A 14,167-nucleotide genomic window follows, 5' to 3' on the forward strand; every position below is an offset into this window, starting at 1 on the left:
TTTCTTTGATGCTTGTTATTGTTCGAGAAAAGGTTGAAATAAAAAATTGTTTTTATCAAAAAATTTATATCTAGAAGGATATTTTTTCCAATATATACACAAAGTTTGGATTGTACAGTATATTTAAAAAAAAAAACAAGCTGATATTTCATTAATCATTTATCATATGACGAATTTTTTAAGTCTTGATTACCTACAAAATAGAAAGTATCTAGAAGGAATTTCTATTCTGCAGCCAACCAATATGCTTAAAAAATCTGTCGTACGATAAATGTAATATCGGCCGTATACCTTCCAAGAATATATCCGCTTCCACGAGTGCGGATCTCCTGGAAGTGCTTCGTCTCGTTTCTTTCTGCTTTGCCAGCTTTACACCACTCGTGCTGCTGAGTTGCATTATGTCGTGCGAGTAATGTATGTCGTCGTCGTGCAATTCTCTCGTGAAGAACGAGCACACTCGATTCAACGGTATCAACGGAATCTGCCTTTTCTTAAAATGAAAGAAAAGAAACTCTATACATTGATATTTTATAGGACGTGTATTCTTTGATAAATTTAATACTTAAAAAATATTAATATTGACTTTTTTACTATTAATTTAATCCGTTAATTTTATCTCGAGTTTTTAATTGAAATTATTTGACGATATTTAGGGTTTTTAATTATAATTTTCAATCGGCTTCAAGGAATACCTTCATAAAGATTGATTCGCCGTTTATTATACGTCATTATATTTTACTCGATAATATACTTTCATGCGTAATGATAAGAGCTCTGTTTGTGAACTTGATCTTTTAGAATTGTCGTAAATTTAAAGGTCGACTATAAAACTATTAAGAGTATTATATTTTTCTAACGAGACCGAAAGAGAATACAATTACCGTCCGCTAAAATCAGACATCAAGGCGATCCGACTCAATTAAATAGCTTCAAAGTTAACGAGGCTATTTGCATCCTCGCGACCTCGAAAAAATCTCGCAGTGCTAGGTAACGAAGTTAAGTTACTTCACGAGCAAGCGAAAAGCAATAACGCGATCGCGCGTAATTGCGTTTCGGCGCCACGATGTCAAACATGATGCAGTCAGCGAAAAACGAGTACACTGAAAAAACAATTTTGTTGACATAATCAAAATTTGGTAAACCGTTCCAAATAATTTGGTTAATATATGATCAACCAAATATTTTATTGTTCCAACTAAAAAATTTGGTTCCTTGTATTTAGTTCTTACAACTAAAATATTTTTCTTATCTTAAATAAAAATATAATAATAACAACCATATTTTTGGTAGAATTTTATTCTTGCATTATTACAAAATAATCGGCATCAGCCGATTTTACTAAAGAAGTAACACCATTATAGTTAATAATTGACTTAATATTATTACATTCAAAAATTTTCCATTTTGTTGAAAATGAAACGCGATAGGCATATAAATGCCTCGAAAAACTAACTGTTTCTAAAATTTGTAAAATAAAAAACGGTTTTTTTACATTATTTAAACAAATAAAATGTATCATCCCAAAAACAGGTATAATAAATCTTTTACACTTAAGGTTAACACAAATTTTGGCTTAAATAAAATGCTTTGAATTTTAATCCATGACACAATTGTGTAAGTTTCTGGTAAATATTCTTTAAATAAATTAAAATGAGGATAAAAATATATAGCATCTGTTAAAATACTTGGTCCGAGTAACATTTCATCAGATAATGAAATTTCATTAAGTAATCTATCATTCAGTTTTAATAAATGTTTCAAAGCAAGAGTAAGTGGTAAGTTTTTTCTACTAGTAATTATATGTGATTCTATCTTAGACTCTTTGTGTTTTGCTTCGAAACGCATACACCAAAGATTCACTAGAGGTCCTACACGAAGCATAAGTCGTGTGTAATGCAACATATTATGATGTTTTGTTTTTAAAGTGTTTCCAAATAATCTAATATAAATTTCATGATGTTCCGTTACCAAACATTGCAAATATTCAACTTCTTGCAATAAAAATGATCTAGCGTTTAAAATATCAATTATCGCTCTAAGAGTAAGATACAGTTCCCAATGAGAATCATCTGGAGGCACAAGATCGCCAATAATAAGGCCAAAATATTTCATAAAACGTATTACCTGAGATGCAGAAAAACCTAAACGATAATTATTTAATTTTTCTCTCTTCAAAAAAGGAATTCGATTGCTCAATTCACTTACGCCAAAGTCAAAAGCTCCGATACGATCATTTAGATCTTGAAGTGTAAAATACTTTAAATTTACAATGTAGTGTAATAAAATTTGAGACAAATCGTATTCGCAAACTCCTTCATAAATATCATGCATGATATCAAGGGCACTGTTCTCCAAAATATGAAAATCTTCTATTTCGTTAAATACACATTCTTCGTGTATTCCAGATGTACTAACATCATTTTTTTCAACATCAAGTTTGTAATTTTCCATATTACGTAAAAGTTCGGGTTTTTCATAAGTTGCACTCAGTAATTCGTTACGAGATATTTTACATACTGAACATGGATTATTGGCTGAAAAAGACTGAACAAAACCACCTATTTCATGACGACCAAGATTATCTGCTACAAATAAGAGACAATTTACATAAATATCAATATTGTCATTCGTCCTGTAAACTGGATGCGTATGTAGAAATTTTAATTCTTTAATGAGTGGTAAAAAGACGTTTCTATTGCCAAAATCTTTTCGATGATTACTATTAAATAATAATGCAACCTGTATATTAACAAGATGAGATTGAGCATTTGGAGGTATACATGGTAAAGAATAATATACAGCACCAATTTTTTGAGTGCCAGTTTTTGAGCCAAGTGGATCATTCACTTCAAATTCATCATAATAAAATATAAGAGGAATAATTATTCTGTTTGGATACTTTTGTTGTAATTTTTTGAATAATTCAGCCTGAATTATATTTGAAATTCCATTCGATTCTAATGATAAACTTTGCATATAGTTTAAAATTTGTTGTAAGAAATCAGGTAGAGCAAATAATTTTTGTATAACTGATTGTATAGATACATATTGACCGGTCACATTAGTGGGTACAATTACATAATTTGATTCAATTTTTTTACCAATAGTTTGTTGTCCAATTACGTACGATTCTGGTTCTATTAAAGTACCTCGTTCTTTAAAGTATTTAAACCGTTTGAATTCTGAATCAAGTGAATCGAATGGATTTTCAAATAAGTTGAAGACTTGCTCAATATTATACTGGATTGCATCGACATTTTTGGTAAAATTTAGAACATTTGGCTTCAGATATGAAAATATTATTTTGTTGACAAATATACGTGTAGAATCAACAATCGTTTGCACATGCGTTCTATTCATTGACAATTCATTATAAAAACTAGATACAAACTTTGCAGCTTCATGTTGTAATTGTTTTTTTAAGTCAATAAGATTCTGTTCAGTATTGTCAAAATCATTAATAAATTCTTGTTCACTTTCAAATGAGTCGGAAGTAAGATCAAAATCCCTGTTACTATTATCACTTGGGGCTGATATATCAACAGCAGAAATTCTTAATACATTTAAAGATCTTTGATTATCTTCTGAATGATCAATAATCAAATGATTTTTAAAAACATTAATATTTTGAAAAATGCGGTAACAGTCATTTTGCATACATGTGAAACGATTGATACATGTTTCAAATTTGTGAATTACAGAAAAATGACGAATAAACAGATCAATATTTTTGAATCCTCTCTCACATAAATAGCAACGGAACATCATGAATGATAGAATCACAAACGCAAGATTTATTTTTACGTCTAAAAAACAACTTATTAAAATAGAAAATAAGATTTTAAATAGCGTGAAAGCAATTCACACATATACATATCAATATTACTTTTAAACTTTTATAACTACATTTAACGCTTAACGACATTTCAAACTATACTATATATTTTTGGAAACAGTCAAACTACTATACGTAATATAATATATAGAATTATAACGTAATAAAATATATAGAATAGGGATGTTAAATATCGAAACAATTTGCTTGTTGATACTATCGATAGTTTTCAAAATCCTTGTCGATACTGTCGACAAATATCGATAATTTTATTAATTGTTTGTTTATTTTTTTTAATTTTAGGTTCTCTAGATTGCAGGTGGTTTATATATATTATATATTTATATTATATGTTTAGTATTTATTTATTTATTGTTCTTAATCCATGCCTTACGGCTTTGGATGGACTTCCAGTCTTACAGAGCTTTACAAGTTTTGTATTCATTAACGTATAAAATATAAAATATAAAATGTGATATAATATATAAAATTAAAATAGAATAGAAATAGAAATAGAATAAAGTATAATATATAAAGTGTATAGAGTGTAAGGTGTAAGTTACAGTACTTGAATGGAATAAAATAAAATAAAATCTAAATCTAAAATCTAAAATCTAAAATCTAAAATCTAAACTTTAGCGTAACAGGCGGGGAAAGTAATATGAGATATTATAAAATAAAATAAAATAAGATAAGATAAAATAAAATTAAATTAAATTGTAACTGCTGATAAGAGTAAAATAAAAGTAAAATCAGAATAAAATCAAAATCAAAAATAAAATAAAAATATAATGAAAATAACGTTGCGAATAAGAAAACATTATCTGTCTTAGCTCCTATCTAATCTAATCTAGTCTAAATGAGTAAAATGTTAAATGTTATGTATTATATGTTATATGGAGTGTGTAAAAACTCTTAGATCTCCCTTTGTAGTTTAGTAATTCTTTGTGTTCTATCTTTATTATCTTTGGTATCTTTGGTTTCTTTGGCTTCTTTGGCTTCCTATTTTGTTGTTGTTCTTAGTCATTATTACTTCTTGTCTCTATCTTTCGTTGCACCTCGGGTTTCCTTGACTTGCGATGGTTTTATCCGCCTTCTCCGTCCTCTTCTCTTCTCGTATCTTGTCTATTTTTCTCATTATATTCAATCCGTTTCCCTCTTCGCTCAAGAATTCTTCCATTGATATTTCGTCTTTTGTTGCTTCGCATTCCTTTAGTACATGCTTTAGGCTTTCTTCTCCTTTTCCACATATCCTGCATTCTCTTTCTGTCTCCTCCTTCCAGTAGTATCCTCCTCTCACTTCGCTACCACATCTATATCTTGCAATTCTGCTCCTATCTTTCTTACTCTTTTTTCCTTTCAGATAATTCGGTACTCCTTCTGTCTTTATCTTTTTATATATATCGTTATATCTTGAATCCTCTGTTTTCCTCTTCCTCTCTTCTTTTTGTTGTTCTTCAATTCTTTCCATTATCTTTTCGGATATCTCTGTCTCCCCTTCTTCTCTCTTCTTTTTCAGTTCTTCTTTACCCATGTCTGCCTCCTCTAGTATCCTTCTCCTTTTCTTTTCCCATTTACTTTCTTCTCCACTTTCTCTCCTTTTCTCTATTTCTTTCATACATTCTATTATTATCTTCTTCTCCGATTGCCTTGCCTTTTCTTCATATTTTATTGCTCTTTTTATAGCCTCCGTTCTCAGTTCCTTCATTTTTGTTTCTTCTTCCAGTATGTAGTTTGGTGTCCTCCTGTCTAGTTTCAGTATCCATTTTATATATTTCCTCTTTATTTTCTCCATCCTTTCTTCGTTTCCCCATCCCCATATCTCTGCCCCGTATAGAGCCACGCTTCCTACTAACGCATTAAACATCTTTATTCTTCTTTCGTAGTCGTCCGCGAATATCCTTTCTCCTATGCTCCAGGTCTGCTTCATCGCCACCATCGCTCTTCTCATTCTTTCTACTATATGTTTCTCCGCTCCGCCGTTCTTTTGCATAATGTAACCTAGGTAGTTCATTTCTTTTACCTCTTCTATTTCTTCTTCTCCCCATTTCCATTCTCTTCTCTTTGTGCGTCCTCTTCCTTATTATATTATATGTTTAGTATATATCCGTTGTCTACTAATTATAATAAATAGTAAGACGATAAGAGCAAAAGACGACAGTAGCGAAAGACAACAAAAGCGAAAGACAATAATATTTGAAACGCATTACTACATCTCGATATACAATGGCATCGAGTCGTGGTTTTTTACACAATGTTATCGTCAAAGGCCGTGTTCAGAAATCCTACATGAAAACTATCGATAGTTATGGATAAATTATTTTCCTTATCGACAACTATCGACTGTTGTGCTGTTAGTGCTTGTCGATAGTATCGATAAATACCGATAAACTTAGCATCCCTAATATAGAATTTAACACAATGACAATTATCTTAAATTGTGTTAAACTAAATTATAAATTGAACAGTTAACATCAATCAATTATTAAATCAATCAATTATTAAATCAATTAATGAATGCATAAATATCAAAATTTTATATTAACGACAATTTCTTTCTTTTAATGTAATAAATGATAAATCAAATTCTCAATCTAAATTGATATCATATTTTATATTTTGCCTTTAAAATCTTTTCAAAAGATCGATTAAATTCATGACAGATTTGTCATACTTATCCCATTCTGTTGTTCGCCCATAAATATATTTTTGTATAAAAAGCCAAACTTGTTCACAGGCGGATGGATATTTGACATTAAGAACTTGAAAAATCTTGTACAGGATATCAACAGCTTTTAACACATTTTCCATTTTATACATTATATCATCAATGATGATATAAAATGTCTCAATTGCAGTTAATTGTGAGCCTATTGCAATTATATATGGCTGTAGAGTTTCTTTCTGTTTAATGGCTCTCTCTTGTCTTCGACGTTTTATTCTTTCCAATTCCCCTGGAACCTATAAATTTAAATTCTTCTTATTATTAATTTTTAATTAGTATTTACATTATCTTATATAAAGATGAAATTTAATCGATTTCATTAGAATCTGATAACAAAATGTCGATTAAATAAATTTCTCACTTTAATATGACAAATAAAAGCATCCATTGATTCTGCTATAGTGGGTCGCCATATCTTTCCTCCTGGTATCTTTAATCGCACATTGGAAGGACATAATACCGATATTAAAGAAATCAATGCAGCATCTCTGCATTCTGTTCAACATAATTAAATAATTACAATAAATTAATTTTTTTTTAATTATATACTAAAAATTTTATTACCATCTCCTTTTTCATATAATTGGATCTCTTCAAGTTGCTTCGCAAAAGTTTTATCTTTTACGATTCGATTTTCTAGTAATGTTTCTAATTTTTTAGATAGTTCGGGCCATTCGTTGTAAATATTAGATTTTTCATTAATTAAAGCATTATAATCAGCATCCAACTGAAAAAAAAACTACATATATAATACAAATTTTTAAAAAGAAATTGTAAAAATAAATTTTTCATTACATACAAGCATGTAACCGAATTCTTGTTTAAGCACTGGGTATTCGTTAAAAATGTCATAAACATTTCCTTTTTGTTTTATAAAACTTTGATGTCTCAGTTCACGAGATCCATTCCAATGTTTTTTTACAGACGACCAAGGTGCTGTATTATACCGCAACCATTGCAGATGTGTTTCGCAAACACGTTTAGCTATATTTATATTTTAATTTAATAATTTAGTTTTAAACTTAAAAATCTTTTACAAGATATATCGTAATATTAATTAAATTTGTAACGTATCTAAAAAAATACAACTTACAGAACTAACTACATATATTCTATTATTACCTTCAGAATTAATGCTTAGTTCAATATCTGAATTATTAATGTTTTCACTAGTTCTCTTTCGTTTTCTTTCTATAAGTCCAATTTGTCGACATTCATCAAGTTTATTTCGATAAAAATCCGGTAATTTTCCTTTTGATATTTTTTGGGAAGGTCCTTCAGATTTTGGTGGAACATAATAAAATGCCTGTTGCTCATTTGGAAACAAATTCTGGATCTTTTTCGATACAATGTCAAAATCAGCATTCAACAAACGAACTCTACGAACATTAGAATACATTTATATGATATATATATATATATATATATATATATATATATATATATATTAATAATATAAATATAGAATAAATATTTTATACATATATATGTATATTTAGCAATTACATTTCTGTCCCGTCCACAGATTTTGCAAACATAAATTGAGTAACAAGAAGTTCGGTCAACTTCCTACGTTTGGTTTCATCGAGTATATTATGCTTTTCATAAAATTTTATAATAATTTGTCCATCTATAAAACTTAGTAATAGTTTTCTCAAATCCTATTAAAATGATAAAAAAAAATATTTGTAAAATATTTATAAAATTAATAAAATATTTATAAAATTGTATTTTGCATGAAAACATTACCGCATTTTGAATTGATGTAGAATGATTTAAGGTGTATGAAATGTTAAATTTGTTCTGATTGTTATTACTTTTTTCTGACCCACTTTCCTTAATATTATCACATTCCTTTAGTGCTGAATTTTTATTATCTTCTTCGGTACTCGTACATTCATCTGATGAATCGTTTAATATATTCCCAGTGTTATAATGTTCACTATGAAAGTCATCAATTGAAGTTGTATTTAATATTTGTGTTGTTTTATCTTTCAAGGGATTTCTTTGTGCACACGATGTCTAAAAAAACAAAACAAAAGCATTAATAAATATATTTCTTTCAATTAAGTAATTATATTTTACATTTATTGTTTACAACTCGATTTTATATTTATATACATATATTTTTTATATATTTTTATACATAACTATTTATATTTTTATATATAACTATTTTAAATATTTTATATATATATTTTATAATTTTATATATTTTTTATATATTTTATATATTATATATTTTTTATATATTTTATATATTATTTATATATTTTTTATATATTTTATATATTTTATTGTTTTATAATATTTATTGCTTTATTTTTATTAGTTATTCAAATTTTTAAGAAAAGAAATATTTTATTAAACATACCGAAGGTTGTGCATCACTACAGGATAATTTAGAAAATCTTGCTTCTTTTTGTTTATTTGATTCTTGAGGCTCTTTTTCATTATTTTGACATTGTAACTGTATCAATTGATTATCATCATTGTCGTCATTTGATACTTTTAGTAATTTTTCCTATAAAGGTATCAGATATTAATTTTTCCAAACATTTACAATTTAATTCATTCTTTACTGTTTTTTAATATTTCGAAAAGCATAAAAATTTTTATCTTACCAATTTTATACTGTCTATCAATAATCTTCTTTTCTCAAGAAAACAGCGAATCCCTCCAATCGTAGTTATTATTCGTGCTATTTCAATTTCACTTATATTCAGAAAAGCTTCTTTATCAATGTCTTCCTCTAAAACATGAGATACGAATAAAAGAATTAAAGAAAATTAATATTGTTTAACGATTAAACTTAAATCTAGCCTTGTTTTCATTTACAATTATTTAAACCGTATCGGTCAATAAATACACTAAATCTCTCAAAAATGTGTTCTAAATCGACGAAATATACTGAATTATTTATTACACTGGAATAAGTGGAATGCGCACTTTTTTTTATCGCCGACTAACAATAAGATCGTGAGAGTATAAACAGTCGAATGTTGCGACGAGTCCGTCCTTGTTTTAGGTTACGGTCAACGTGCACTACGAACAGTGATGCCAGAATGGATACGCTGGCAGCAGCAAATTATCTCGCATAGAGAGTATAGCTCGGCGTTCCTGTGGAACAGTCGAGGATCGAGGGGCCGAACGTCGAACTATACTCTATGTAAAATAATTTGTTGCTGCCAGCGTATCCATTCTAGATTCACTATTCGTAGCGCACGCTTGACTGTAGCCTTAATCAACAATGCAACAATTTGTGTATTATAGGTTAAAGACACTTTCATCATAAATCAATTATTTCACTCTCGCAAGTTTAACAAACACCCGGCAACAGAACTAAAAAACAGACTAAAAAATGCGTATTCTAATGTACATATACTTTATACTTTAATGAAACAAGATGTTAACATGCTAAATATATATAGTCTAAAGCAAGATATCGATATGTTAATTATTGTTACATCTGATAAAAATGATAAAATTCAACATATAATTATATGTGCGTATTTAATAAGTACTTACCAATAAATCGATCATACCATTTTGATAATTTCCAGTCATTTAATGTCGTTTTAATAAATTCTTGATCGTCATTAATATCCCGTTTCATGATTTTAACACAATTTAGCAAAACTAAACTCCACAAGACACTAATTTTAGTAAAACTAAACTCCACAAGACACAAGAAAAAACTTCTACTAGGATCTTGAACTGGATCTTGCCAAACGCTGCGTACTGCGTATCGACTTGTACTGACAAGATCTTTTTACCGGTATGATCACGCGCAACTCGAAGTGCGTATGTATTAAGGCGCGTACAAAGGCGCGCACTCGCTTGGTCCCTTCCGCCTCCCGCCTCATCATGAAATACTATCTGCCGCTAAAAGTGCGACGAAAAAATAACCGTCAGATTTCACAAAAATAATATTTATATTATATATATATATTGGGTGTTAAAAAAGTCTGGACACGGTCGAATATCTCGATAAGGAAGAGTTTTACTAGAAAGTGTTTCAGACAAAAGTTGTATGGCTTCGAGGGGGACATAAGATGGTGTCATTAGTTTGACCCTAAAGAGTCACCTGCAGGTTACGTGAAGGTCACCTCCAACTTTTTAAATGGGACACCCTATATACTTTTACACATTTTTGTAGCTCATCTCAAGAGCTTTTCAAAACACTATAATTATGTTATTTTTCATTAAGTACTTTCCGAGTTATGAGGTTGAAATCATTTCTTAATTTTACATAAAACAATAAAATATCTAGTAAAATATTCATTTTTCGATTATCTTATCTTAATACTTTTATGTACAAAATAATGAGAGGAATCAATTGGTGTAAAGAAAAAACATAGTTGTTTCGAAGAAAAAATATGTAATTTGCAATTAACAATTACATATTTTTTCTTAAAAATAACTATGTATTTTCTTTACACCAATTGATTCCTCTCATTATTTTGTACATAAAAGTATTAAGGTAAGATAATCGAAAAATGAATATTTTACAAAATATTTTACGGTTTATGTAAAATTAAGAAATGATTTCAAGTCTCATAACTCGGAAAGTACTTAACGAAAACTAACTTAATTATAGTGTTTTGGAAAGCTCTTGAGATGAGCTACAAAAATATGTAAAAGTATATAGGGTGTCCCATTTAAAAAGTTGGAGGTGACCTTCACGTGACTCTTTAGGGTAAAACTAATGGTATCATGTTATGTCCCCCTCGAAGCCATACAACTTTTGTCTGAAACACTTTCTAGTAAAACTCTTCCTTATCGAGATATTCGACCGTGTCCAGACTTTTTTAACACTATATGTATATATATAATTATAAATTTTTATTAAACACTTCTTTTTAAGATAAATGTACTTAATAATAATTTTTTAAATATTACTTAATAATAAAGTCTTGTAAAGATGATAATTTGCCTGTAAAAAAAAACTAAAGAAATTAAGCAAATAATTTGGTTGCGCTAATTTTAATGAATTTTTGAATTTTGTTTTCTCTATGATAAATATGGTTAGTATAAGTAAAATATTTTATACCGTCAACCAAAATGTGTGTACTAAATATTTTGGTGGCAGTCAAAAAAATAATTTTTTCAGTGTAGATAAGCCTATACATTTACACAACTGCAGTGATATGCGTTTTTAAACGCATTTCAGCAATCGATGTCGTAAATGTCGAAGTGCAAACGCAGAGCGAGCCGCGCGTGTTGCGTTGTTGACACGTCGTTGATAATCGAGAAATGACTAAATGAGAATTTTTTTTTAATTGGAACTTTTACTATTTTTTCTTTCGTGCAGCATATCATACGAAAGATTGATAATTAGATATCTTTATTAAAAAAATAATAGATGAGTCAATATTGTTCAAGCTCTTGTACATCTATTCAGTAATTATCCTTCTACTCTCTAAAAGTGAATCAGTGAAAATATCACTAATTTAAACAGTAAAATAAGATTTCACTGAGAATCAGTGAGTATTTTACTGATCTTCAGTGGAAACGCTTACTTTTTTGTTATTTTATCTTATATCTCACTGATTATGGTCAGTTAAAATAAAATTCACTGTAAAACCAGTAAATTTTACTGTAAAACCAGTAATCGCTAGTTCGTTTACCGCTACGATCGCTATCTCTCTCGTATTTAATTTTAGTCATAAGAATTATATAAAGTTTGCAAAGAGCGACATTTAAAATTAGAAGTATTACTTCGATTTAATTTCTGATACAATCTCAATAGAGAGGCTTCAGATATTAAATCGATCTTCATAAGTCGGACAAATAAATGTCTGGCGACTTAATGAAAATTATTCGTTCGTTATCTATTTAAAATAACAAGTTCAATATGCATGTAATATAAATAAAATAAAATTTTTAATATAATAAATATTTAGTAAATATAAATAAAATTTTTAAGTTTATATGAAACAGATAGAGAGATGAATTGTAGTTTAATATTACTGACAATAACGAAAGAAATATTACTAATATTGAGAAATATTACTGATTGAAACAGTCAAAATTATTAACTGATTCTTTCAATAAAATATCACTGATTTACAGTGCTGTACTTATAACTGCTGTAATAAGTGACTATTTACTATTTTTCAGTGATAATACACTGATTCACTTTTAGAGAGTATATTTTTAGAATAAGTTTGTACACTGGGACCATCTCTCAAAAGTAAACTTTTAAATATTGCATTCTTTCTAAGTTACTTGTTAGACAATATGAGTAGAGATCCAGCAACAATGTGCAGAATTGTGGGTCTCTTCCGACAGTGAAAGAACACATTCATATAAATCTTGCTAATAACTGTCGTGTGAAATAATACCTTTTATGATCCTAAAGAAATGAGAACAACCTCGTTATCAAAGCCCAGTACAGCCCCTCTACTCTTGAGAGATTCCAGTGTATTATAAATAACATGTGTGATAAAAAATATTTATTACGTGTCATTACAATGTATCGAGTATGTATAAAGATATTATTTTTACATATTTTCAAAGTATATATTATATATATTTTTGATAGTTGCATTTTATTTTGTCTTGTCATTTCTTCGAAAATATAATATTTGAAAATATATAACATAAACTTATAGAATTATTGATAGAATTAGATCCATATTTATAAGAATTTATATCTAAAACTATTAAAGAGATGGAAAAGAAATTATAAAAAAATTCTTTTCTTGTATTGTTATTGAAAGAATAAAAGTTATATTTTAAAGTGATTTACGTTTGATCGATTGGTTATTGATCGAAGAAGCAAAAGATCTGTCTGATGACAGGATCTCATGATTCGAATATTTTTACTTGTTCTCTTCTTCTAATTGACTGACGCTTTATTTAACAGCCAACAGATGAATGAGAAAGAGAATGAATGATAACCTTCAAGGTCTTGAAAAAAGAGAGAAACTCAAAAATAGAACAAAGATCCAGAGAAAGATCAAGGACGTCGCCTTTAATACCCGTTCCCTTTCACAAATGTCAACGAACTTTGAATATTTTTATTATCTTCATTTTGTGAACGTATACATATCGTTAACTTTGATTTTGTAAAACCTTACAATAACTTTATAAATCGTAAATTTCTGCAAATTGTAAATCTCTGTAAAGTTGTTCCAATTTTTATAGATGAATTAAAAATATCGCGATTGCTTCATTTCCATTTTTTATTTTTAAGAAGAAAGGATACTTGCATACGTGTACGTTGACGGATCTTTTAGGACACTACGGTCAGAGTACGGGAGTGAAGAGAGAACAACGAGCCAAAACGAAAGAGGAGGATGGCGAGGAAAAAGATACGTGCGGATGTATTTATCGCGCTCGCAGATCCCGCGCGTGCATTGTAAGATCCGCCGACTGAGCGTGCAGATAAACACGCGCACGTAACAGTATAAATAACTTGCGCAAGCGTTAATGAATACTTATCTCTCTCTTTCTCTTTCTCCCTCCGCTTCCCCTCTCCTCTCCCTTAAAAAGTCGCGAGATAGATAATACCAGACTTTGCGTTTTATTATCTTGGTCGTTGCGCACGCGTGCTGACTCGCGCCGCATTTACGCGAGATGAGCGAATTTCTTCGTTTACG

General features: G+C 29.0%; 2 protein-coding genes across 8 annotated transcripts in view; one reads left to right on the forward strand and one right to left on the reverse strand.

Moving 5' to 3' along the window:
- The window catches only part of Kdm3 (Lysine demethylase 3), a 334,026-nt gene that overhangs the window by 291,522 nt on the left and 28,337 nt on the right, over positions 1-14,167 (forward strand). The gene's annotated exons all lie outside the window — the stretch shown is intronic.
- LOC145968903 (uncharacterized) lies at positions 5,929-10,579 on the reverse strand. Of its 2 annotated transcripts, none has more exons than XM_083094802.1 (10): positions 10,106-10,579; positions 9,185-9,312; positions 8,935-9,084; positions 8,310-8,582; positions 8,067-8,221; positions 7,683-7,939; positions 7,360-7,544; positions 7,125-7,287; positions 6,922-7,055; positions 5,929-6,796 (listed from the first exon to the last, which is right to left on the reverse strand). In XM_083094802.1, the coding sequence occupies exons 1-10, from the start codon at positions 10,125-10,127 to the stop codon at positions 6,461-6,463; spliced, it is 1,803 nt and encodes a 600-aa protein (XP_082950928.1). In that variant the 5' UTR covers positions 10,128-10,579; the 3' UTR covers positions 5,929-6,460. The 2 variants fall into 2 exon arrangements, with proteins under 2 accessions (XP_082950928.1, XP_082950921.1); XM_083094795.1 differs by having other exon boundaries at positions 10,089-10,578.

Source organism: Camponotus vicinus, unplaced genomic scaffold (genome assembly GCF_025532165.1).
Source record: "Camponotus vicinus isolate PSW18456_S1 unplaced genomic scaffold, iyCamVici1.0 SCAF_1, whole genome shotgun sequence".
In the NCBI taxonomy this organism is placed as follows: Eukaryota; Metazoa; Arthropoda; class Insecta; order Hymenoptera; family Formicidae; genus Camponotus; species Camponotus vicinus.